The 26,946-nt window shown below is 42.5% G+C and overlaps 1 protein-coding gene across 1 annotated transcript in view; it reads left to right on the forward strand.

Annotated features, from left to right (window-relative positions):
- The window catches only part of OSBP2 (oxysterol binding protein 2), a 162,075-nt gene that overhangs the window by 16,399 nt on the left and 118,730 nt on the right, over positions 1 to 26,946 (forward strand). Inside the window, exon 2 of the mRNA XM_006904922.2 lies at positions 14,918 to 15,126. Within this exon, the coding sequence (XP_006904984.1) occupies positions 14,918 to 15,126 (209 nt within the window). The remainder of the gene's footprint in view (positions 1 to 14,917; positions 15,127 to 26,946) is intronic.

Below are 26,946 nucleotides of genomic sequence, written 5' to 3' on the forward strand. Positions count from 1 at the left end.
GGATCATTTTTTTTTTCTGTAGTTTCCCAAGGACTGAGTTTTGCTGATTGCTTGTCCATTATGTTGTTTATTATATTCTTCTATCTGCTTTATTTCCTGTAAGCTGATAGCTAGAGATTCAATCGGAGTAAAATTCAATTATATTGGCAAAATGGTTCATAGGTATATTGAAAGAGAACACATATAGAACTCTCTCTGAGGACACAGAGAGTTCTCTCTCTCTCTCTCTCTTTCTCCACTCCTTCCCCCCTACAAATTAGCAGACATTATTGATAATTTTCTAGACCCATAAGTTCATTACAAGTTGCAAAGTGATATTCTGTTATTCTTTTTGCAATTGTTAGTGGGAATAATTTTATGAAGAGAAACTTTCCCTCATTGATCATTTGGTTACCCAATGGTTTAGTTAATATGAAAATGGCAGGGAAAATGCTCTATGCTTTCCTTTATTCACCAGTTATCAAACAAAAGAGTTGGAGCCCTAGCATCCCCCCAAGGTTACTGATGACTTATTTTTTTTAGTATCATTATGAACTCTTTGGTTTGATGTCTTTCACTATATCGCTGTGGTTATTCTTGTTCTAATCTTTGAGATATAATTCACATACTATACAAATCACCCATATACAAATTTAGTGGCTTTTAATATATTCACAGATATATACAACCATCACTGCGGTCAATTTTCAGACATTTTCATCACCTCCAAAGAAAAATCGTACCCTATAGCTATCACTCCTTTGCCCTCCCCAAATCTGCTCCCCAGACCTAAGCAACCACTCATCTACTTTCTGTCTCTATGTATTTCTCTATTCTAGACTCTATAGATAGAATCATCCAATATATGGACTTTTCTGACTGTCTTCTTTAATTTAGCATGATGTTTTCAAGGTTTGTCACGTAGGATGTATCAGTACTTCATTCCTTTGTATGGTTGAATAATGTTCTATTGTATGAATATAATTCTGTTGTTTGAACATACAGCATTTTTTGTCCATCCATCCATTAACGAATATTTGGATCGTTCTCACTTTTGGCTGTTATGCATAATGCTGTTATAAAAGTCTATGTACAAGTTTTTGTATGGACATATGTTTTTATTTCTCTTGAGTATATACCTAGGAGTAGAATTGCTGGGTCATATGATAACTCTATGTTTAATCATTTTATAGTGTTTTTGAGTATCTCTCTTTGGATAACTTTAGTGATTCAATTATTGGATAACTTTAGTGATTCAATTATTGGATAACTTTAGTGATTCAATTATAGCAATATATAATTATATAACTTATCATAGTCTGGTGACCTTTTAACAGTTTTAGTGAAATATAGAAACCTTACTTCCCTGTAAGTTCCTTTCCTCTTCCTCATTTGTAATATCATTATCTTAAATATTTCTCCTACAGACATGTGAACATCTGACAGTGCTTTAGTTTTTACTTCAGTCATCAAACACAATTTAGAAAACTCAAGAGAAGGAATCAATTGTCTTAACCCAGATTTTTGCTTATCATATTCTTTCTTCCTTCCCGGTGTTCTAAGATTCCTTTTTTAAAAAATCACTTCCTTTCTTTTTAGAGAACTTCCTTTGGCCATTTATTTTTCTTGGCGGGGGGTGGGGGGTAGGTCTGCTGCTGACAAATTCTCTTTGTTTTTCTTCCTCTCAGAATGTTTTTACTTTCCCTTCATTCCTAGAGGGCATTGTCACTGGATTCTGGGTTGACAATTCTTTTCTTTCAGGCCTTGAAAAATGTTGTGCCTCTTCTTTCTGGCCTCCATGGTTTCTCATCAAATCCTCTATCATTCAAATTGTTTCCCCCTCAGTAAGATGTCTCACTGCTTTCAAGATATTTTTCCTTTGTCTTTTCATTTCCAGAAGTTTGACTATGATGTGTCTTGGTATACTCTTTTGTTTATTTGTTTACTCTGTTAGGTTTTGCCAAGCTTCTTGAATCTGTAAATTTATGTTTTGTTTTGTTTTGTTTTGTTTTTGCCAAATTTGGGGAGTTTTTAGCCATTATTTCTTCAGATACTTTGCCTGCCCTACCTTCTTTCTCCTCCTTCTTTTTTTTGGCACACTGATGACACAAGTGTCAGATCTTCTGTTATAGTCCTACAGGTCCTTGAGTCACTGTCCCTTTTTATTCAATCTATCTCCTTTCCATTGTTCAGACTGGCTAATTTCTATTGTTCTATGTTCAAGTTAACTGATTTTTTTCCCCTCTGTCCCTTCCTTCTGTTGTTGAGCCCTTCACTGAGTGTTTTATTTTGGTTATTGTATTTTTCAGTTCTAAAATTTTCATTTTATTCTTCTTTATATCTCCTATTTCTTTGCAGAGACTTTCTGTTTCTTTTCAGAGATTCACTATTAATTAAACCTGTAATGGAAACAGCTGGAAAATTTAAGTTGAGTGTTTTAAAATTTTCAATAGCCTAGTAGCAACAGGAAAACTTAATGGTGTTCCTTGCTCAGTTATTATTTTTCAAAAGGGTAAGTTTTTAATAATAACATTTATTTTCTAGGTGTTTTAAACTCGCCTTACCTAAATGGATGTTTAAGACCATCTTGATTATCAAAAAAATAAACAACAAAAAAACCAACCTTGCATGAAAACAGTGGTCCTTCTGACCAAATTAAAAGTGTCGCAAGTTGAATTGATTCATTTAACAAATATTTACTGAGCACAAACGATGTGGTTAACACTTGCTAGTTCTGGAGATACAGCATTGAATTAGACAGCTACAGACTCTGCATTGAATGGATCTAAAGCTTTGATCAGAATATGATAAGGTAAGAGCAGTGAGGGAGGAGCCCGAGAGACTGTGTGGGAGCACAGCAGGGCATGTAAGGAAGTTTCTTGGAAGAAGTGGCATTTCAGGCCTGAGAACTAGCAGGTGGGGTTGGAAGCCGTGGGCAAGTAGGAGCTAGCTCAGGAAGAACTGGTAAGCCTTATTCAGGAGTGAGGACTTCATCCTGAAGAAAGTGGAGAGTATTTAAAGGGTTTAAAGCAGCATGTTGACAGACTTAGAGTGAAGTTTTAGAAAAATGTAGCATAGGAGTGGATCAGCAGGGGCAAGGCGAGATGTAGAAACTGATGTAGAGGCTGTGGATTTTGTCTAGTTGAGAGGTGACCGTGACCCAGAGCAGAGCTGAGCAGGGCAGCTGCAGTGATCTGAGAAGTTGAGGAGACGTGCTGGAGAGGACTTGGAATTCTGCTTGGTGAAGTCTAGGGGTGAGACTTTAGCCAGACCAACTCCACAATTAGAACTATAGTAACCTTGGAAGTATATTATGGGTTGTTGTTATTGCATTGGTAGAAAAAATGGCATGTTCCTCCATTTCTACTTGACATAACCTTTTAGTATAAACTTGAGATCTAAAGCATTTGCCTAATATTCTGTGACAAGCTTTCCTCTTAATCTTAGGAACCACCTTAGTTGTCACTGGGTAGTATGTCAGGATTCTGATATTTTAATGGAACCACAGAAAGGGCATAATGAATTTTCTGTGAGGGATGTGGATAGGGTGGGATGTTGTTACCCTGTTCCACTTTCAGCGTGCGCAGTCAGCAGAACTTGGAGGGGGGTGGCTGGGTCATCTCCCCGGCTTTGTTCTGCCGCTTGTGTAACACTCATGTGTTGATTCACTCAGCCAGCACATCATCTCTGAGCTCTCACCATGTGTCAGCTCTCTGAGCTGGGCAAGACAGGAGGCCAGGTCTGTGTCTCATGGAACATACGTTCTAGCTCTCAAGCAGCCAATACAATATCCAAGTAAAGTGAAACCTATTTTCTGGATGGATACCCCAGTATTCTCCATGGAAAGAGCCCTGTGCTGGTGGCAAAGAAACCCAGATCTAGTTCTGGATTTGTTTTTTATCAGTTCTGTGAACTAGGACACATTATTTACCTTTCCCGGTCTCTTCCCTTTTCTTGGCTGTAAAATCACGCACTAATTCCCTCCTACAGGTGCCTGCCACATAGAATACATTTGAGAAATATTTGCTAAACAAATCAATGTCTGTTTTGCCCACTTTCTGGGCCCTTGTGAGGATCAAAAGAGTCATGTTTGTCACAGACTCATATGTAAAGTGAACTAGTGCCTAGATGAAAGTTGTATCGGTAAGAATACTGTGCTTTATAAATTAACTGTTGTCCTCCATTTGTGTAATAATGTAGTGACCTGAATTTCACTAACTAGAGAATGGCTCCCGAGTCTCTTTTTTTAATTTTTATTTTAAAAATTTACATTGAAAAGGTTTTTCCTGTAAAATTTATAGCAGCTTTTCTTTAACATTTCTCAAGGGAAACTTTAAGTGACAAGGAATGAGGCCAGAAGCAAGTGAAATGATGTCAGGTCTCACAGTGACAATCTCATCTCCAGAAGTAAACACTACACAGTAGATGCTTCTGTTTGATGGGCCACTTCTGATGTTGAGCATTTTCTAAATGATGCCATCCTATCAGCTTCGATGACTTTTGAGAGTACATATGAAGCCTGGGGGACAAGTCCCTGCAATCTGGTGGATAAAAGGCGGGGCCGGAGGTTGGGTAAGTGGGCCTGACTCTAGTGGCTCGGTCCCCTTTGGCATCTCCAGCGAGCTGCCCACATCTCCAGGCCTCAGCCTCTGCATCAATTTTTTATCTTTCTTATCACATCTTAAATGGCTAATCCATGTGAGACACATCTAAGGTAAGCCCTCAGGATGTGGTAGTTAGAACGAGTAAACTGAGCTTCATTACTTAGACCCAGTAGGGTCCTAACAGCATCCCTGTGGCCTGAGGTAGAAGAACAGAAATCTTCTTTTTCTCCTGCCTGTGTCTCTTATACAACCTTCTCCATTGCCCTTCTTGCCTTCTGACATCCCTTCTGTGGCCTCTGCCTATGTGTACCAGCAGGTTCTTAGTCTAGAATAACAAAACCAGTTCTGGATATTTTAAGCAAAAATAAAAAGTTTCTGGAAGGCTCTTTAGGAGCTCCTGGAATCCCTGGAAAGGCAGGAGAATGGAGCTCTCAGAAGAAGGGTGAGAACAGGGCAGCCAGATCCGTGACAAGGTCACGTCATAGGACCATTCTGGAGAAGACATTGCCACTCAGGCACTTTGATGCCACCCAAGCGCCAGGATCTCTGCTGCCCCTGAGAACCAGCTGTTCTGCTGCCTCCACTGCCAGGAAAGAACTTTCCCCCTTCCCTGTTCTTTTAAATATAAAATTTTAATAAAGTGCAATATGCATTAGGAAAAGTAGGCTAATAAGTATACAGCTCGGGGAATGTTCACAAAATGAACACACTGGATAAGCACCAGCCCTGCTGAAGAAGTAAAATGTAACCTGCTCCCCACGTGCCCCTTTAGGTTACTGTTCCTCCAAGGGTAACCGGTGTCTTGATTTCTCACCCCAGAGCTTAGTTTTGCCTGTCATTGTACTTTCTGTAAGTGGAATCACGCAATACAATCTCTGTGTCTGTCTGACTTCTTCTGCTCAACCTTATATTTGGGAGGTTATTCCAGGTTGTTATGTGTAGTTCTAATGCATTTATTCTCATTGTTGTGTAATATTCCATCATTTGGATAAATCACCAAATGGATGAACCACCATTTGTTTATCCATTCTAGTATGGATGGACACGTGGGTTGATTTCAATTGGGGGCTGTTAGGGGGAGGGCTGCAGACATTCCAGTACATGTCTTTTGGTAGCTACATGTATGCATCCCTGGTGGGAGGTCTGTAGGAGTGGAACTGCTGAGTGGGGCATAAGTGTGCTTCCTAATAACTGATGAGGTTGGGTACTTTTTCATATGGTCATGAGCCATCTGGATATCCCCTTTCGTGAAGCGCCTGTTCAAGTCTTCTGCCCATTTTTAAATTGAGTAATTGGCCTCTTTCTTATGGATCTTAGGAGTTCTTTATATTTTCTTGATACGAGTTCTTTGTTGGATATATTTATTGTGACTATCTCCCCCAGTTGATGGCTTGTGTTTTCAGAACACACCTTTTTGTATCTCTAGATCCCGATTTAAAGACCTCTGTGAATGCATGGGATTAGTCTGTGTGCACCCTGGTTGCACACAGGAGACGTGCTGGAGAGCAAACGTGAAACCTTGTTTGCAGGCACAGGTGTTCATTCCAAAGTGATGTGGCCTCTGGGGAGGTGCCTCTGCCAGGACTCAGCCCCACACAGCAGAAACGACTCTGGCTTGTGTTAGCAGAAAAGCTGTGCTGCCGAGTGAGGCCGCTTCCTATCCCCTGGGAGGCTGGAGGAGCAGCTGGAGGCTGAGAGGCAGGAGCATCCAGGTCCCCAGACTCTGACTGCTTCTGTTGTGATGGGACAAACTGCTAACGCTACCTCATGGAGGCACAAAATTGGGAAGCTGACATTTGCAAAAGCGTGCTTCTGAGTCACAGTTCCTGCTACAGCAATGGATACTTCGTATCCTGCTTGCTCCTGTCTTAACTGGCTTTCACATTTAAGTCTTTTGTGAATCTGTGTCATTGGGGGAGCCTGAATCCTTGGAATCTTTGTTGCAGGTCATTTTTTGGCTTTCTAGCCTCTATGGTATGGGAAGAGGGGAAAAGTCTGAGGAGGATGGGCAGCTCTGGGAGTAGGATTGCTCCAGTAACGAGAGGAGCCCACCATGTGGGCGCCATGATGGCGAGTGTTTTGGGTGGGATTTGTGTGGAGGGCTGAAGTGCAGCCCCGTGATTGGCATATGGAAATAAACCAGCTCAGCTGCATGCAAGGTTCCAGAAGGTCATTCCTCTGCTCATCTGTTGAGCCATTGTGTTAGTGTCCTAGGGGCTTTTGGGCTTAAAACAACAGAAACTTCTTGTCTTAAAATTCCGGAGGCTAGAGGTCCAAAATCAAGGTATCAGCAGGGCTGTGCTGTCTCTGAAGGTTCTCGGGAATTTCTCCCACGCCTTCCTGGCTTCTAGTGTTTGCCAGTAATCCTTGGTGTTCCTTGGTTTGTAGATGCATCACTCCAGTCTGTCCCCCATTGTCACCTAGCCGTCTTCTCCCTGTGTGTCTCTGTGTCTCTCTTCCTCTTCTTATGAGGACACCAGTCATATTGGATTAAGGCCCACCCTAATGACCTCATCTTAACTCCATTATATCTTCAGAGACACTATTTTCAAATAAGGTCACGTTCACGGGTGCTGGGGATTGGGACTTTGGCATGTCTTCCCAGGGGACACAGTCTAATGACCTCATCTTAACTACATTATATCTTCAGACACTATTTTCAAATGAGGTCACGTTCACAGGTGCTGGGAATTGGGACTTTGGCATGTCTTCCCAGGGGACACAGTTTAATTCACAGCGCCCATCATCAGTCCAGGCCATGGCTGGACCTTCTCCTTTCCCAGAACCACACGCCCCCACATTGCTGCTCTGGGTTAGCCAGGCCGCCCTCCTAGTCTTTGCCAAGGCAGAGTCCCCTCATTGTTTGAGACTCTGTGTCAGTGTACCTCCTTGATTTCTCTGGGACAGAAAGGGCCATTCTGTCTCCCAAGCTCCTACCACTGGCAGCTTATCCTTCTATTTTGAGTGTTATTTAAAGCCAGCTTTTTATTGACAACTGATATGTATGTAACATAGAACACACCGTATGTGTGTAACGTATATACAGAAAAGCAGGTAAACTATAAGTGTAGCTCAATGAATTTTCATAAAGTAAATGCCCCCTTCATGTTGAATTTATTTCCCTCTGCTTATTCGATATCAACTTGCAATGTATAGGCCTGTCTCTTTAATAAGATGAATCGCTCTTTGAGGCCAGAAAATGTGTCTTATTTATCTTTATATCTATCCTCTCTCTAGTTTCTAACACAATTCCTTTATATAGTAGCTCACAGGAAGTACTTGCTGAATTAGAATTTGGAAGATTGAAGGGGAATTTATCAAGTGAATCAGAATCAGCTTGAGCTAGTGTTGAATAAAAGTCACACACAGGCCCCGTGCTTTGCTCCAGTTTAATAGCTTTCGTCTTTCCAAGAGTCTGCATTCAAATTTGCGGCCCTGTCAATTTTTTTCTTGCCCATTTTTATGAAAGTTCTCTAGAGAACATAGCTCAAGGCAAGGATGAAAGAACTGACACTTCGCTTGAGAGATGCTGTCCCAGGGTGGTGAGGCAAAAACAGGAAGTAAAACAGAGAAGATCAAGTGGCAAGGCAGTACAGTGCATTGCTGGATGTTATGACAGTGTATTACTGGATGTGGCTTCACAGTGAGCTGCAAAGAGACGCAGTGTGCAGGCATGATGTGCGGACCTGTCCAGAATACATGCAAGGAGAAAACATGCCTCCGAGCAGTTTACAGAGGGAAGAACGGAGGGGGAATTTATCTGCCCCGTTGGCTTCCATCTCCCATCTTCCACTGTGGCACTTTATGCAAGTCCAGAAATGAAGGGCCAACTGGGCGAGGATAAGACACCAACCGAGAGAGACAGGAGGTGGCCGATGGAATCGGAGAAGGCGCACAAGGTCTGTGTCTAGTACTCTCCACACCTTGCGCTACTCAGGTCTGCTTGGGTCCTCCCGTGGTATCAGCTCTCCTATGCAATGTGCGGACCTCCACTCTCTTTAGAGAACAAAGAAATCTTCACCCCTTCCCTGGAAGGGGTGGGGATGCAAGTCCCAGTCAGTGACAGAGTCTCCTTCCTGGTGGCCAGCTGGGGTCACCTGGAGGCCTGAAGCAAGAAGGTTATGAAACAAGCTCATTCTCTGCTGCGGTGGCTGGTCTCCACTCTGTAATTGATATTCATTATCTTCCTTCTTCACCAACCATTCTGGATCATCTTCACTCTGCCCTAGCACTTTGGCTGGTCTGTAACGTTTGCCCTGAGGGGTTTGACTTCCTGGTTGCCTTGCCCATTAACAGCCATTAACCAGACATGGAAGTATTAAGGGATGACCCAGGAAATCCCCTGGGCTCAATCCAGACATTCTTCCTCCATCCCCATATATGTCACTAACCTAATTCCTCATGGCAATTAGCATCAGCAACCCCAGGAATATTATAGTCACTCCCTTCTTAATCTGTCACCGGTGTGAGGAGCCAGAGGTGGCCAGGTGTCAGTTTCTGGTTCAATGAAAGCCTTATTGTGTCACATGCCCCCCTCACCCCAGAACTAGAAGCCAGCTGAGCCCAAGTGTATGGGGATGGGAAGTACAAACTCTGCAAGGCATAACCACATGCAATGGTGAGCAGGGCTACTCCCAGCCTCATTGGCTGCAGTTATACAGGACATGGCAACACATGTCAGTTTAAGGCTTACTGGAGGACAGAAGCTCAAGCCCATAAGACTTCTACCCAGTCGTGCCTCAGCCGAGCCTTCAGTAAGCTGTTTCATATGTCAGACTGGCTGCTTCTGAGTGACAGCGGGGTTCACGTTGACACCAGTGAATCCCACGGTCAGGAGTCATTGGTGCACCTTCTTTGCTGAAATGGATGACTTGAAATTTTTAAAAACTGACTAATCAGGACAAAAAATATCACTTTGGCTAATGGTAGAGAATGGATTGACCACAAAACATCTAAATGAAAGAAAAAGGAGCAGAGCTAAATTCCAAGACAAACAAATGCATTGGACCATGATCATTTTAAGGGGCTTTTAATCCCCAAATTCACGTGTGCCGCTATATAAGTTCTTCCAAAGAACACAGAAAGGTAAAGCTGAAAAATTAATTTCCTCAAGTCCTTAAATGAAAAGTAATTTCAATTATGAGTTCAAGTTAAATTTAGATTTAGGTGTTGGGTAGATGATAAAGCTTATTTGCTATATTTTCATTTTCTGAAATTCTTTTGTTACTTTTTCATATCTACCCTTTCTTATTTCATTTTTACCTACTTTTGTTTCATAAATCATTGTTCCTCTTATTTGATGTTATTCCTTCTTCTTTGAGAATCCTAAACATATTTATATTAATTATTTTTCATATTCTGATAGTTAAGTTCTCTCTCAAGTGATTCATTCTCTGTGCTATTGGATTCTTTATTAGCATTGATTTTCTTCAGGGATTTTGAATTTTGGTTTTCAGGCTATCTTGACCGGAATATTCTTCCTCCCTCCCTGAGTCTCACTGGTGCACCACTCTATTCTTGGTCTAGTGATTTTTTTTTAATATATATTTTTCAATTAAAGTTGGCACATGGTCTTATATTAATTTCAGGTGTACAACAGGGTGATTAGACATTTACATAACTCATGAGTTGATCATCCTGATAAATCTACTACCCATTTGACACCGTACATAGTTATTACAACATTATCGACTATATTCATTATGCTATACTTTACATCCCCATGACTGTTTTGTAACTGCAAATTTGTACTTCTTAATCCCTTCACCTTTTTTACTCACTCCCCAAACCCCCTCCCATCTGACAACCATCAAAATGTTCTCTGTATCTACGAGTTTGTTTCTGTTTTGTTTGTTTATTTTGTTCTTTAGATTCCACATGTAAATGAAATAATATGGTAAATACTTCTCTGTCTGACTTATTCCACTCAGCAAGATGCCCTCTAGGTCATTCATGTTGTAGATTGCAAGATTTCATTCTTTTTTTATGGCTAATATTCCGTTGTATATATGTTCCACCTCTTCTTTATCCATTCATCCATTGGTGGACACTCAGGTATCCTTCATAGCTTGACTACTATAAATAATGCTGCAATGAATACATGGATTCTCATTTCCCTTTAAAGTAGGGTTTTGGATTTGTTCAGATAAATACTCAGAAGTGGGATAACTGGGTCCCTGCTTTATCTAATCTACTGTTGATCCCTCCTAAGGTATTCTTCATTTCAGTTATTATAATCTTCATTTCTGATTGGTTCTTTTTTATGTTTTCTATCTCCATTTTTATGTATTCTATATCTTCATTAAATTTCACACTGAGTTCATCTACTCTTCCTTTAAGTTCATTGAGCATCCTTATAACCAGTGTTTTGAACTCTGCATCTGGTAGTTTCCATGTCTCCATTTTGTTTAGTTCTTTTGTCAGAGTTTTGTCGTGTTCTTCCATTTGGAATATGTTTCTTAGTCTCCCCATTTTAGCTACCTTCTGTGTTTGTTTCTATGTATTAGGTAGAGCTGCTAGGTCTCCTGGTCTTAGTAGAGTTGCTTTATGTACTAGGTGTCCTGTGGGACCCAGGGGTTCAGTCTCCCTGGTCACCTGAATCGGGTGCTTCAGGTGTGTCCCTTGTATGGGTTGTGAGTGCCCACCTGTTGTAGTCGAGCCTTGGTTGCTTTTTGCACATTAATGGGAGGGATTGACCCTCAGGCTGATTGATTGTGAAGACTACACAGGGAGTGGCTGACCCTATGGGTTTGCTTTAGCAGGACTCTGATGCCTGCGTAGTCTGCCCTTTGGGTGTTTGTTCTCAGATGCAGCACTAGGTGGTGCTCTGTCTTGGTCTGAAGCCAGCCACTGGGCATGGTAGCCTTGAAGCCTCCTGGGAGGGGCCCCACCACAGGCCAAGTTCAGCTGTGTAGCCTGTGCTCTGCCCGGGGCCACCTGGCAAGAGTCACAGAGCAATCTGCAGATGATCACCACCTGTGCTGGGCTTGAAGGTGCCTTGAGAGGCTAAGCCACGAACCAATGCCAACTGCTGCTAGTGCCAGGCTTGGGGGTGCTCAGCAAGAGGTACAGGGTATGCTGAAGCCAGATACTGCTTGTTTGGGTTTTATGAACCTCTGAGAGATTTTGTAAAAGATTGGCCATTAGTATGTAAAAGCCACTGGAAGCGGCTTGGTTAGGCCTGCAAGTTAGATGGGGCAGAGTCTCAGGGAATCACCAGGGCAAGGTGACCAGTGTTAGCCAGGCTGATGGACTAGCCAGGCTGATGGACACTCAGATATGACAGCTGTTTGCATCTGCATTCTGGGAGTGGAGAAGGCTCAATAAGGAAACAATAGATTCCACCAGCACTTCTGTCTGGGAGAATACTGTCCCTTCAGCCCTCTCCCTGAAGCCAGACAACTCAGTTCCTCCTGGTATGTTCCTGGCATCTTTCAAGCTGCTGCCCTTGTGCTGGAGCTCAGTGTGAGTGAGTCTGTCAGCGAGTAAGTCTGGATGGGGGACCTTTAAAAGAAATGTCTGCAACTCCAGCTGCCCTCTGTTTCATTCAGCCATAATCTCTGTTTTCATAGCCAGAAGTTGTGGGGACTTCTCTTCCTGGCACTAGAACCCTGGGCTGGGGAGCTCAGTGTGGGGCCGAGACCCCTTGCTCCTCTGGGGAGACCTTCACAGACAAGATATCCCTCCCAATTCTCTACCACCACATATGGCTCTGGGACCTGCCTGTTTTGCCTCTTTGCCCCACGTACCAGTCTCAAGGTAGCCTCTTAATATCTGTCCCTAGTTATAAGACTTTTTGTTCAGGTAGACTTTATATGACTCCCAGTGATGGCTGTTCTGTAGTTTAATTGTAATTTTGACATGGTTGTGAGAAGAGGCAAGCATAGTGTTTACCTCCTCTGCTATCTTGACCACCTCTCCAGTGATCTTTAAAGTGCTCCATCTCGTCCCCTTGAGAGCCCAACCCAGAACCAGGCTTTGTGATGGGGGCTTGGGGCTTCTGTCCTTCAGTGATATTAGGAATATTTCCAGCCCAGTCACTGAGAGCAGGTGAGTTCAGGTTCTGGCCACAAAACTTCATATCAGCTATGACCCTGCATATAAGGTGATGGCAGCATTAAATTTTATTTTTATTTTGAAATAACTTAGACTTATGGAAAAGTTGCAAATACAGTACAGAGAGTTCCCATATACTCTTCACCTAACTTCCTCAAAATGTTAACATCTTACCTCACCTAAGAGCAATTATCAAAACCAGGAAATTAACATTGTCAAACTACTATTAACTAAACTTCAAACTTTATTTGTATTTCCTGAGTTTTTCTATTAATGTCTTTTTTCTGCATTATAATCCAAAACAGGATTCCACATTACATTTAGTGATTTTCTATTTCCATAATTCCACCTAATCTTATTAAGGAAGGTCTGTCCTTTCTTCCCATTTATTTATTTCTTCAATTATTTACTTATATCAGCATGGACTCATGGGTATTTATTTTAGTTGATGGGTTGTAATCCAATACAGTGGCCATGGGATAACTTCCAATCCACTTTGATTTCACTCAGTGGCCTGGCTTTCATTTCCCATTTTGCCCAAGGCACTTTTACTCTATATTTTCTGTAAGAACTTCAAGAACTCTTGGTGACCTCTGCTTCCTTCCTGAGATTAGGCCCAGGAAGCCCATTATTTTAGTTTGGGGACAAAAGTCCAGATTCTTAATGTGTCCTGCAAGGTACTGCATTTGGTCCCTGCCTGATTTTCTAGCTGCTTCTTTTTTTCTCATCCACTCTCTTGTTCTCAGTGCTCCAGCCCCATGAAATCTTTTTCTATTTTTTGAATGCCACAAACTACCCCTTGCCTCATAGTCTTTGCTCTTGCTTTTCCCTCTGCTTAGAACACTGTTAGTCCCTCTTTTTTTTTTTTTTTTTGAGCTAAGCCATAGTGTCATTTTTGGTTAGTTATGATACAATTTAACACCTGAACCATCTCTAGCCTGAAATGTCCTTCAATGTAAAACAGCAGGCTCCCACCCAGCATGGCCAGCTTTGCCAGTTTTGTAAATTAGAATGACTTTCCTTCAAGTGGAAAATGTCAGCCCCGAAGAGCTGGACCTTTCTTCAGGTATAAACTGCTAAGCCATAGTGTCATTTTTGGTTAGTTATGATACAATTTAACACCTGAACCATCTCTAGCCTGAAATGTCCTTCAATGTAAAACAGCAGGCTCCCACCCAGCATGGCCAGCTTTGCCAGTTTTGTAAATTAGAATGACTTTCCTTCAAGTGGAAAATGTCAGCCCCGAAGAGCTGGACCTTTCTTCAGGTATAAACTGTGTCATCTGCTCTAAGGAATATAACCAAAGCATCGGGGAATCAGAAGGCAGCAGCTGTTCAAATGCAAGACGAATGTCTTATTAGGTGTCAAGTCATTTGACTTTAGAACTGGTAGGAGAATCAAGAAAATGACAGATGATGACAGCTAGGGAAAGTAAATGAGCATTAAAGAGCAGCAGAATTGCCAGATGGGCTCCTGCCAGTGGCAGTGTTACATACTGATCAGTTGTTCTTCCTTTTCCAGCACCTTTGTGGAGAGATTCTGTATGTCTTGGTTGTTCTGAATTTCCCTCAAGTGTCTAAGGGAGGGTGACTCAATTATTTATGATAGTTGGATCTCAGTTTCCAGACACTAGTCATAGTTTGAAATGGCCCACACTTTAGTCATCTCTGCTTCCCCTTTAGTTTGGTACCATTAGCTCTATAATCTTGTAACCAGCAAAGGGTCAGTCCCTTGTCATGAGGTAGCATGTGTTAGCCCAGATATTGCCTTCATCTTATTCGTTGTGGGGCCAGAGGAGAACAGTGGCATCATTGCTCTATGGATCTCGGTTACAAGGGGTGGGATGCCTCTAAGTCTACCCCCTAGGGTTCTATGTTTCTAATCTCAATTTTAGTGGCAAATTCTCACCCTGCTCCATTTCTGGTTCTGAGACTTAGTAGAAAGAGCCTGGGATGGAGTTAAAGGTCTTAGCTGCCTAGCAGAACACTACGCAGCCACCCTTCTCCATTTCTTGATGTCTGCAAGAGCTCAGATCACAGCAGGCATGCCCCGCATGTGGCATTGATGCAGGGCTTCCTTCTTCTGCCACTCTACCCACTAAGTGCCCCTCAACCAAACTTCTACCGGTCAATACCAATAGACATCATCTCCGGCTCTAACTCTAGGACCAGTCCCAGTTCCAAGGGTCTGAAGTTCTTAGGATTTACCCTGAGGCTTTCTTCAGTTTAGAGCTATAGAGTTTGGGAGCTTCAATCCATACCTTCTCTTGCATCCTACAGAAATCAGGGTGAAATGGCTCACACCTGCCGTGGCACCATCAACCTATCCACCTCGCACTTTGAAACAGAGGATTCTTGCAGTATCGTGCTGACCAGTGGCGCAAGGACCTACCATCTCAAGGCCAGCTCGGAGGTGGAGCGGCAGCAGTGGATCACCGCCCTGGAGCTGGCCAAGGCCAAGGCTGTCCGCATGATGAACAGCCATTCAGGTAGAGAGTGCTTGGTACTGGGTGTACATGCAGTGTTGTGGGTCTGGAGAGAGTGAGAATTGAAAGCATTTGTGGGGCAGTGGTGACCAAGAGACCCAGGCTAGTCCAGACCAACCCTGGAAGGTCGAGGTGTGTATTCGCCCTTCCCACTCAGCTTCATGCGTCCACAACAGTGAGATGCTTACGTGGCTGGCAGTTCTTGAGATGGGAATGTTTGTGGTGGGCAGGGTTGTGTGCCCATGTCTTTGGAAGAGTCTGGTTTCTGGATTTGAGCAGACTCTTCAGATGCTGCAGTGGGTCAGCTCTAGAAGCAGCAGTCAGGGTTGGAAGTCCAGGATCGTAAACCTGTGCCTCAGGACAGACTTTCTTCTAGGTCCATTGTGGAGATTGAAAACCATTTAGCCAGAGCTGCTGCCTTTGCCACAGTGGGAGGCAAGCTCCAATATCCAAGGTGTCCCAAGGGCACCATTCCATTTCCTGGTAAAAGAGGGTTTGGGGCCCATCGCAGACATGGTCTGTGCTTAGCAGGACCTGTGGTCTCAGTTTGGATGCCCATGGAAAGCCACTGTGGAGAATGATGTGGCTGGTGGTGTGGCTGAGCTCAGGACAACCCTGTTGGCTAAGTGTGGGAGCACTGCTGCTCAGTAAAGAACTAGTTTCCTCTTTCTAGCTTCTATTAAGTAAAATAAATGATAAATTACTTCATTTTCTAGGAACCTCCTGAAAAAATAATGTAGTATTTATTGGATTCAGCATCCTAGAACAGTTTTCCTGGGATGGCCAATGGGAGGAGTTTCTTCTGCAGCTCAGTGAAAGTGCTTGTTAACTCAGCTGGGCTGTGCTAGGGATTGCTCGCCTGGACTTCTTCTAGGAAAGGTTGGGATCCCTGAGGAATCAGCCTCAGGCTCACCGACTTCATTTCATGCTGCTTAGGCATGGTCAGAGGCTGGAGACTCAACACATGTCTTTTGTTCCCAAGGGGTTAGCCTTTTGGGTAAGGATACAGGAACATTCTGGTACAACTCAAGGTAGCACATGCTTCGTGTCAGGGAGAAATGATAGGATTCCTCTCCTTTTGGCTTGTTGAAGCACAAATGAATGAATGTATGTAAAGGGGAAGCCTTTAGGCAGGTGCTGTGCTTTTTATAGAAGGATTAGGGCCACCTGATTATTTCTTTAAAAATAGTGCTTGTGGTGGCCTTCTCTGAAAGGCAGTGTCCTCATCCCACGGTTCTCAGATTGACATTGGAGAGTTGTGGTCTGTAACTTTTTGCTTGGAGTAAGCTCTAGGTGTCCCTGAACAAGGGAAGGCTGCCTAGTGTGGTTCTCCTTGTCTGGCTGATGGCCACCATCTGGATCAAGGCCCAGACAGTACTCCAGGCAGACTCCTACAGGTCATCCTGGGGACTGTCTAGTCCATCGTCAACTGCAGACCATTTGTCATCTAGTAAGAAGCCTTCTTCCTTCCTTCGCTTACCTCTTGAAATCATCTGCTACTCTTCAGCTTTTCTACCACCCCCAGTCCAGTTACCATCCCCTCTTACCTGCTCGTGTGGACCAGCCTCCTTACCGTCTTCCTGCCTGCAGTCAGTTCTCCAAACACCAGGCAGGAGGACATGTTAAAAAATGGAAATTAGATCACATAAATGAAACAAAAAATAGAAAAACATAGAGAAAATCAATGAAACCAAAAGTTGGTATTTTTTTTTTTAAAGATCAACAAAATTGGCAAACCTTTAGCTAGACTAACTAGGAAAAGAAAGAGAAGACTCAAATTATTAAAATCAGAAATGAAAATAGAGACATTACTACTGACTTTACAGAAATGAAAAGGATTGTTAAACAATACAATGAACAAATGCACACCAACAAGTTAGATAACACTGAAATGGGCGAATTCCTAGAAATATACAAATTAACAAAACTGACTAAAGAAGAAGTAGAAAATCTTAGTAGACCTATGATAAGTAAAGAGATTGAATCAGTAATCAAAAATCTCTCCATCCACCGCCCCCACCCCCCATAAAAACAGGACCAGATAGCTTCACTGGTATATTCTACTAAACACTTAAAGAAGAGTTAACACCAGTCCTTCTCAAACTTTTCAAAAACAAACAAAAACAAAGAGGAGGAACTACTTCCTCACTTGTTCTATGAGGCTAGCCCTATACCAAAGACAAAGACCTCTTATGAAATAGATACAAAAGCACTCAACAAAATACTAGCAAACAATATCCAATAGCATATTAAAAGAATTATTTACCATGACCAAGTGGGATTTATACCAGGAATGTAAGGGTAGTTCTGCATAAGAAGACCAGTCAATATAATATACTATATTGATTGAAGAAAAAAAACCCCACACGATTATCTCAACTGATGCAGAAAAAGGATTTGACAAAATCCACACCCTTTCATGATAAAAACACTCAGAAAACTCAGATTGGAAGGTAACATCTTCAATATGATAAAGGGCATTTATGAAAAACTCAGAACTAATATACTCATGGGAAAAAAACCTGAACATTTTCCCCCTAAGATCAAGAACACAACAAGGAAGCCCACTTTTACCACAGCCACTCAACATTATATTGGAATTTCTAGACAAGCAATTAGATAAGAAAAGGAACAAAAGGAAAAATTGGAAAGGAAAAAGTAAAACTTCCTATTTGCAGACCACATGGTCCTAAATATAGAAAATCTCAAAGAATCCACCAAAAAATCTATTAATGCTAATAATCAAATTCAGCAAAGCTGAAGGTCATAAGATTGACAGATACCACTTGTATTTGTAGTATGTAGATACTAGCAGTGAACAACCCAAACAGGAAATGAAGAAAACAATTCTGTTTAAAAATAATAACAAAAAATAAAATACTGAGGAATAAATTTAACCAAAGAAATGATAGACTTGTTCACTGAACTAAAAAATATTACCGAAAGATATTGAAGACCTAAACAAGGAGTGATATCCTGTGTTCATGGATTGGAGGACTTAATATTATTAAGATGGCAGTACTGCCCAAACCAGTCTATAGATTCAGTGCAATCCCTATCAAAATTAAAATACCTTTTCTTTTCTTTTTTTCTTTTTTTAGAAATAGGAAAAAACATCCTAAAATTCATATAGAATCAATCAATTTCAGGGAACCCAAAATAACCAAAAAATCTTGGAAAAAAAAAAAGAACAAAGAGAACTCTTTCTAATTTCAAATTTACTATAAAGCTATAATAATCAAAATAGTATGGTACTGACATAAGGATAGACACATAGATCAATGGAATAGAATTGAGAGTCCAGAAATAAACCCACACAGCTATGGTCAGTTGAATTTCCCAAAGGGGAAAGTCCCTTCAACGAATGGTCCCGAGATGACTGGATATCTGCATGCAAAAGTATGAAGTTGAACCCCTACCTCATACTGTATATCAAAACTAACTTAAAATGCATCAAAGACCTAAATATAAGGGCTAAGGCCATAAAACTCATTGAATAAAAAAGCAGTAAATTTTTATAGCTTTGGATTTAGCAATGGTTGTTAGATATGACACCAAAAATATAAGCAATCAAAGAAAAATATCAGACTCGATCAAAACTTAAAACTTTTGTTCATCTAAGGACATCAAGATAAGGAAAAGACAACCCACAAAATGGGAGAGAATATTTGCAAATCATATTTTTGATGAGTCTAGACTAGTATCCAGAATATTAATTGACAAAGTACTTGAATAGACAAAGAAGATATAAAAATGGCCAATGAACACATGAAAAGATAATCAACATATTAGTCATTAAGGAAATGCAAACCTAAACCCTAGATACCACTTGATACCCATTAGGATGGCTATTATAAAAAATAAAACCCAACAACAACAATGGAAATTAACAAATGTTGACAAAGATGCGGAGGATTGGAACCCTCATACATTGCAGGTGGGAATGTAAAATAGTGCAGCCACTGTGGAAAATTTTTTAGTGGTTCCTTAGTAAGTGAATCATTTAATTGCCCATGTGACCCCAGCAATTCCACTCCTGAGTATGTACTCAAGAGAATCGAAAACAAGTATTCAAACAAAAACTTGTACATGAATGTTCATAGCAGTACTAACTACAACAGCCAAAAAGTGGACACAGCTCAAATGTCCATCAGTGGATGAATAAATAAACAAATGTGGTATATCCATACCATGGAATATTATTCAGCAATGAAAGGGAATGAAGCACTAATACATGCTACAACATGGATAAACCTTGAAAACATGTTGAATGAAAGAAGCTAGACACCAAAGGCCACATATTGTATGATTCCATTTTATGAACTATTCAGAACAGGCAAATCCATAGAGACAGAAAGCAGAGTAATTGATTGCCAGGAAGTGGGGAGAGGGAGAATGGGAAGTGACTGCCTAATGGGTATGTATTTTCTTTTGGGGGTGATGAAAATGTTGTGGAACTAGATAGAGGTGATGGTTGCCCAACATTGTGACTGTGCTAACTATCACTGAATCGTACACTTAAAAATGCTTAAAATGTTAAATTTTGTGTATATTTTACCACACACACATGGAACAATCTCAGATGGCTTACCAGTGCTCTTGGGGTAAAATTGGAGCTACTCACCCTCTATGGCAGCGGGCAGCCTCCTTCTTTCCCCTTTCCCCTCGCCCTCTGCTCAGCTTTTGCTTCAGGCCCTTTGTACTTGCTGGTACCTGCCTAGAACACTCTTGCTGATACCCATGACCCACCTAGCTCTCATCCTTCTGGTCTCAGCTTTCTGTCACCGTAGAAGACCTTAAGCTGTCCCCTTCTCTCAAAAGACATTTCCATCAGAGCATCCTCGTTATTTTCTTCGCTGCCATCTGCCATTATTAATTGACCAACTTGTTTATTTACTTATTGTCTATGTCAATACAACTAAGTCCCTCGAGGGAAAAGAGATACTGTCTGTCTTGTTTCCATGGTGACCCCAGGCCCTGGCACTGAGCTTGGCACTGGGATTGGTGCCCATTGAGGAGGATCCTTTGGGGGCCAGCATGCCTAACAGGCATGACATTATGACACCAGAATAGTCCTTGAATGGGAAGACTGTAGTGTCATGATTTCTTTCTACCTGTCACCACTGGAACAGATGAAGGAATTTGTGACATTTAGTCTGGAGAAAAGAAAGCCGGACAGAGCCTGCTCATATTGGAAGTTTGAAGGGATCAGAGCATGTGAATGAGGACGCAGACCTGTTTTCTGTGGCACTAAGAGACATAAGGAGAACCAGTGGTGGAAGTAGTGAGACCAATTTCTGCTTAGTCTGAGAAACAAAACAGTGGACTCTGAGAGGGAGGAAGTGATACGGGACATAATGGGAGGTTCTAGCAGAGGGCACGGCTGAGGGCAATGGGTCCCAAGGGTCCTTCCAGGGCTTTGGTGCTGTCCTTCTAGGCTAATTTTGTTAGCTGTTTACTTTCCAAATTTGATGGAATGTTCTGTGGTCACTGGGCTAAGGGTCAGGTCTGACTTTTGGCAAGTTGCGATGTCTCTCTGGTCTTCGGTCTCTTCGTCTGTAAAAAGAATGGTTGGCCAATCTTCTTCCATCTAGCTCTGGTCCTTAGTCAAACCAATGAATGTTTCTGAACTTCATCTTTCCTGTTTCCATCTCTCCTGCTTGTCTGTTACGAGGACCACATGACAATATAGGTAGCGTTGTGGGTGCAACCAATTTCATTCATCCCAGCATGGCTGTTGGGAAGTGTGCTCCAGTGCTCGTAAATCATCTTGCCCACAGCTGGTGGCAGGTGGTGTGACAGAATCATCCTAAGGAGGTCAAGTACCCAGGGAGTTTGAAAGGCAAAGGAGAAAATGTTCTCACTGCCTCGAGATAACCTACTTCCAACATGTATCTCCCTAAAATGTGGTGCAGCAGCCCCAGAAGGCTGTGTCTGGGGGAAGGCAGCTCCCCTCCACTCCTGCCTGGGACATGCCAGTGGATACAGAGGGACAAGCCATGATCATTCTGGGGACAGGTGGGAATGTCAGCAACTCCCAAAGGAATCAGGAGTCTGCGTGCTGGGACATTGGCCCTTTCTCTGCCGGCCCCGCCCCAGCTCTGGGCCCTCTACGGAGCCCAGGACTCGGCAGTGCTCCTAGAGCCCTCCCCTCAGCTGTGCCCATCCTCCTCTGCTCACTTCAGTAGTGCTGTCCCCTTGGGCACCTGGAATTTGGCCTTTTGAGGTTTTCCAGTTTTATATCTGTGACCTTAGCTTGCCAGTTGCCTAAATGGGCAGAAGGAAGAAATACCTATTTCCAGGCCACAATAATTTTTATTATATATAAAAAAAATTACCCCTAGTAGACCTCTGCACTATATGTGTTCTTGTACGTTAACCTTTCAGAGGGCACGAATGTCATTCATTCAACTCAAACTTCATTAACAAGGCCTGGCAGCCCCCAGAGAGGTTCAAGACCAGCCTCGTGTCTCCGGCCATGCAACCCTGAACAAGCCTGGGTGGTGGATTCAATGACTTTTTCTCCAATCAATTTTGTATTCCTTCCAGTTTGTTAGGCGAAGGCTCTCACACTCCCTTCCAATTGCGTATTTGGGGGTAAGGATGATATATTTTTCTTGTATGAGTTTATTTGTTCTTAATTATTATGACCAAATATTAATATCATGTTGATCAGGCCCTGAGAAATCAGAAGTTCATAGCACTTGCAAAAGTGATATCAGATCATCATAATTGTTGAATCTTCTTTTCTACTGAGGTGGGAAGAGGCAGCCTTCTTCCTTTCTCCCTGAGGCCTCAGCAGGATCTGGGGATAGGGCCTCTACCTGGTCAGGGGCACAGAGCTGCTGAGTAAGGGTGGTGGATGGAAAGGCTGGACAGGCTCAGTGTCCAGAGCACAGAAGCCACCTGCCTGTCTCAGGAGGCCTGACTGCCGTGGGTCAGCAGCAGCAGGCCCCACACAGCAGAATGACCTGCTACTACCCAAGGTCTTTGCCTCGGATGGTTTGAACACTTGGGTTATTTGGACCTCTTTGAAAAGGTTAACAGCTGCCATTGGGCCCATCTCCAGGGAAAAGGGCAGATTTGCCTACAGCCCTTCAGGGGGAAACAAATTACTTACACATATTTCAGGTTATTATAAGGATTTGAAAGTAGTGAATCATCATGTTCTGTCAGATGCCCCATAATTCAATGACTTTTTCTCCAATCAGTTTTGTATTCCTTCCAGTTTGTTAGGCGAAGGCTCTCACACTCCCTTCCAATTGTGTATTTGGGGGTAAGGATGATATATTTTTCTTGTATGAGTTTATTTGTTCTTAATTATTATGACCAAATATTAATATCATGTTGATCAGGCCCTGAGAAATCAGAAGTTCATAGCACTTGCAAAAGTGATATCGGATCATCATAATTGTTGAATCTTCTTTTCTACTGAGGTGGGAAGATTGTTCTTCAATTTTTTTTTATTTTTTATTTTTGTAAATCATCACTAAAAGTAATGGACTTTAGCCAAAAATTGGGCCGACTTTTCCAAGTGCATCAGGAGACACTCAGACTCCCCAAATCATGTTTTTTCACTTAATGCTTCCTCCATTCATGGTTCTTTTTTATGATCAGCAGTAGAAGGCTCATTTTCAGTCTGTGAAAGGCAATAAATATGAGGTTACTTGAAGACAGAATGTTCTTATATGCATAAAGTGCATGTGTCATGAAGGGACCTTGATTGGTATCCTTTTGTGTCCTGGGGTCTGAGCCAAGTGGGGAACTCAGAGAGAAACAGGCCCAGGCCTGGACCCGGCTTCAGTGGAGCTCACTGACTGGGGGTGAGAGTAGGCAGCCTGGGTGCCACTGGCCCATGCGGAAGGAGAGAAGAGCTCTCCCTGAGGTGGAATAAAAGGCCAAGGACACAAAGATGCCTGTCCCAGAACCCACCATGGGAAAAGGTTGCTGGCATCAGACTCCAGTGGCAGACCAGCCCAGGGCAGTACTCCTGAAAGCAGAGGGCAGAGAACATGGAACACTGGGTGGGTAGGCTGAGCCCCACTACTAAATGGTTATGCTTTCCACCCCACTCAGCATGTCGGGCCTGGGGAGTCTGGGAGCAGTGAGTACACACTATGGATAGCTAATGGCTGTGGACTCAGGTGATGTCCTGGGCAGCTGATCAGGGGACCTTCCTGCTGGGCTGGAGATTGGCAGGGACCAATGTCACCAGAGACGAGCTCACAGCGAAACCAAGCAGCCTTCCAAGACAATTCTTTCTATTTGCAGATTCTCAAGCCTTTTCTTATGGGTTATTAGAGAAATCCATGTGAGGAAGGGTGTGGAATTTTCTAATATTCTGATGAGGGGTCAGGACTGGGTGGTTGGTATTTAAGTAGCTTCTGAAATGTGGGTTTATTTGGTGTCTGCAGCTGCCATCTGGTGGCTGGACTGAGGCCCTTCTGAGGGCATGCTCGGCCTGGTACGGCTCCCTTGCATAGGCATTTTGCTCACTCATCTATCTGTCTTTTTAAGGTCCCTGTGGGGTCATACGAATGTGGCACCTTCACGGAGAAGAATGCAATCAGGAGAATGAGCTTCCATCTAGGCAGCCCCATCCCTTCGAGAGGGACAAGGGAATAAGGCCCAGGGCTGTACTCACCTCCAGCATTTGCCTCCCCATGCCACTCATTCATCCCAATTTTGGAATCTTGGTGCCCCTTCTGGGATTGCTCCCCACTATCTGAGCCCTCAGGTCCACCAGAGCCCTTGGCTGTGGAGCTTTTCCTTAAACCCTAGGCCTTGTCCCCTGGTCGGCACCCTCACATCTTCAGCCATGCCTTGCTACAGAGCACCTGGCCCCACACCTCCTGACCTCACCAGGCCCTGTCTGTTTCCCCCACACAGCAAACCTCCAGACCCTAGGGCTCTGGCTTAGCGATCTGAAAGTCAGAGGCTGTCCCTTTTCTGGCCACTCCAGGAGCCGCCCTCCTAGTACCCTTCAGGCCTGTCTGGCTCCTCCAGTAGCTGCCTTCTTTCTTATCCTACCTTGCTTGGCCTGGCTCTGTGTCTGTCCCTCAGTCCCTCCCAGGGAGGGTCTTCTTCTGTCACCTAGTTGTCTAGCTTCCATCATACTCATATGTCCTCCACCTAACAGTGGGGCAACCCGGGAACCAGACAGCCCTTGGCTTGAATCCAGGCTGTGTCACTTAGTAGCAGAGTCGCTTTGGCAAAGTCATTTGACAAAGTCATTTGACTACTCTGTGCCTCTGTTTCTTCACTCCAAAGTGTGTCCGATGATAAAGACCTCTTAGAGTTGTCAACGGGAGTAAATTAGATCATGTTGCAAACTGCTCAGCATGGTGACTTGAGTGTGGTGGCTGCTCAGTTGACAGCAGTGAGGCTGTTGCTCTTTTGGTGATGACCCTTCAGTTCTGCACATTCTGCCTCCAGGCAGAGTGGTAGCCAAGGTACACATGCCACACAGCCAAGTTCTGAGGTCCACCCCTCCCAGCTGTACAGAGCAGCACCCCCTCAAACCCAGGACTTTTGCCAGGCTGTCATCAGGGCCTGTCCCCTGGTGTGGGTCCCTGCCAGCTTCCTATCCTATTTCCCAGTGGTTCTTGACATCCTTTCCACTCTGTAATATCTTCACCGTGGCTTCCTGCCTCCCAGCAAGGACTTTGCCCCCTCCTCACTCCATAGAACAGTTTTTTTCCCTTCCATTATTTTTTGGCCTGGACTTGGGAGACCCAGAAGTGAGCAGAGCTCCAGGACAAGTCCTCTAGTTCAGGCTCAAGGAGCAGGGAAGGGTCTCCTGGCAGCCATGGATGGGCTGCAGGTACCTAAAACTCTGAGGGGAACCCTCCTCTCTGAGAGGAAAAGCTGTGGTCCCAAGAGGGTGAACTAACCTCCATTGCATTTTTCTCGCTCTCTTCTCACCACTTGGCCCCAGATATGAGTGCTGTGATGGGAAGTGGGTAGCAGAGATGGATAATTAAAGCACAAATCTCAGGCCAGAGACTGAAAGAGGAAGCCCTCAGGGAACTGAAAAATACCAGGATATCACAGAGAGAAAGCATCTTGGGAAAGTGACCCCATAAAGTTGTTCATGAACTCCTGGGTTCACATGCAAGCTGCATGTACATGAATCAGATCCTAAACAGCATACTAAATAAAGACTTTGAGAACTGAACCAAAAGCTGCATGGACGCCCGGGTCCTCATGGCCACCGGCTGGCACACGAGGAAGAGAAGGCACTGCGAAGCCTTTGAAAATAGAACTGACAGTGAAACCATGACCCAGAGAAGACTAGATTAATTGTCTGCTAAAATGAAAATTCAATTACCAACATCAGGAATGAATGAAGCAATTAACAATACAGATCTACAGATAGAAAAAGATAAGGAAATACTACTACAAGCAACGCTAGCCCCGCATTTGACAACTTAGATAAAATAAATTAATTCCTCAAAAATCATAAAATCTAAAATGTACCCAAGACCAAATACATAACTCAGATAATCCTATAATTATTAAAGAAGCTGCATTCATAGTTTAAAATCTTCCAAATAAAGACATCTCCAGGCCCAAGTGATTTCACTGGTGAATTCTAAAAAAGAATAAAATCCTTTCCACACAATCTCTTCCAGAAAATAGAAAGACAGGGAACACTCCTCAACTCATTTTAAGAAGACAACATTGCCCTGATACCAAACTGGACAAAGATAGTGCAAGAAAAGGAAACTTCAGAACAATATCTTTCATGAACGTAGATGAAAAAACCCTCAACATATTATAGGAATTTGAATACTGCAATATAGAAATAGAATAATATATCATTATCAGGTGGGGTTCATACTAGTTCAAGATAGGTTCAATATTTGAAAATCAATCAACGGAATCACCATATTAATGGTCTAAATAAGAAAAACTACATGATCATAACAATTGATGCAGAAAAGCATTTGAAAAAATTTAGTATCATTTATGGTAAAAACTCTTAGCAAACTAGGAACTCTTCCACTTAAAGGGATTCTTCCACCTGATTAAGAGCATCTCAAAAAGCTGACATCATATTTAATGGTGAAAGACTGAATGTTCCCCTCCTAGGATCAGTAACAAGCCAAGGATGTCCATTCTCACAACCCATATTCATCCTCATCCTAGAAGTCCTAACCAGTATAATGAAGCAAGAAAAAGATATTAAAATTATTCATTTTAAAAGAAAGAAATAAAACTACCCCAGTTTGCAAATGACATGACAGCTATGTAGAAGATCCTGAGAAATCTACAAAAATACTCTTAGAATAGTGAGTTTAGCAAGGTCACAGGATACAAGGTCAGTACGCAAAGGTCAATCATATTTCTATGTGCTAGCAGTGAACAACTGAAAACCAAAAATAAATAAATTTACAATGCCCCCCATGAAATACTTAGGTATAATGTCACAAAACAGTATATAGTATCTACATACTGAAAACTATAAATTGCTGATGAAAGAAAAGACCAAAACAGATGGAGAAACAAAAATTGTTCATGGATCAGAAGATTCAACAGAATAAAGATGTCAGTTCTCCTCAAACTGATCTATAGGTTTAACAGAATTTCTATCAAAAATCTTGGCAAGATTTTTTGTAGCTTACTCTAAAATTTACATGGAAACACAAAGGAACTAGAATAGCTAAAACAATTTTGAAAAAGAATGAAAGGAATCACTCTACCTAATGTTAACACTTACTGTAAAGCTGAAGTAATTAAGACACTGTGATGTTAACGGAGGAACAGAAACATATAGAACAATAGAACAGAATAGAAAGTCTAGAAATAAACACAAATACA

Source organism: Pteropus alecto, unplaced genomic scaffold, assembly GCF_000325575.1.
Source record: "Pteropus alecto unplaced genomic scaffold, ASM32557v1 scaffold190, whole genome shotgun sequence".
In the NCBI taxonomy this organism is placed as follows: domain Eukaryota; kingdom Metazoa; phylum Chordata; class Mammalia; order Chiroptera; family Pteropodidae; genus Pteropus; species Pteropus alecto.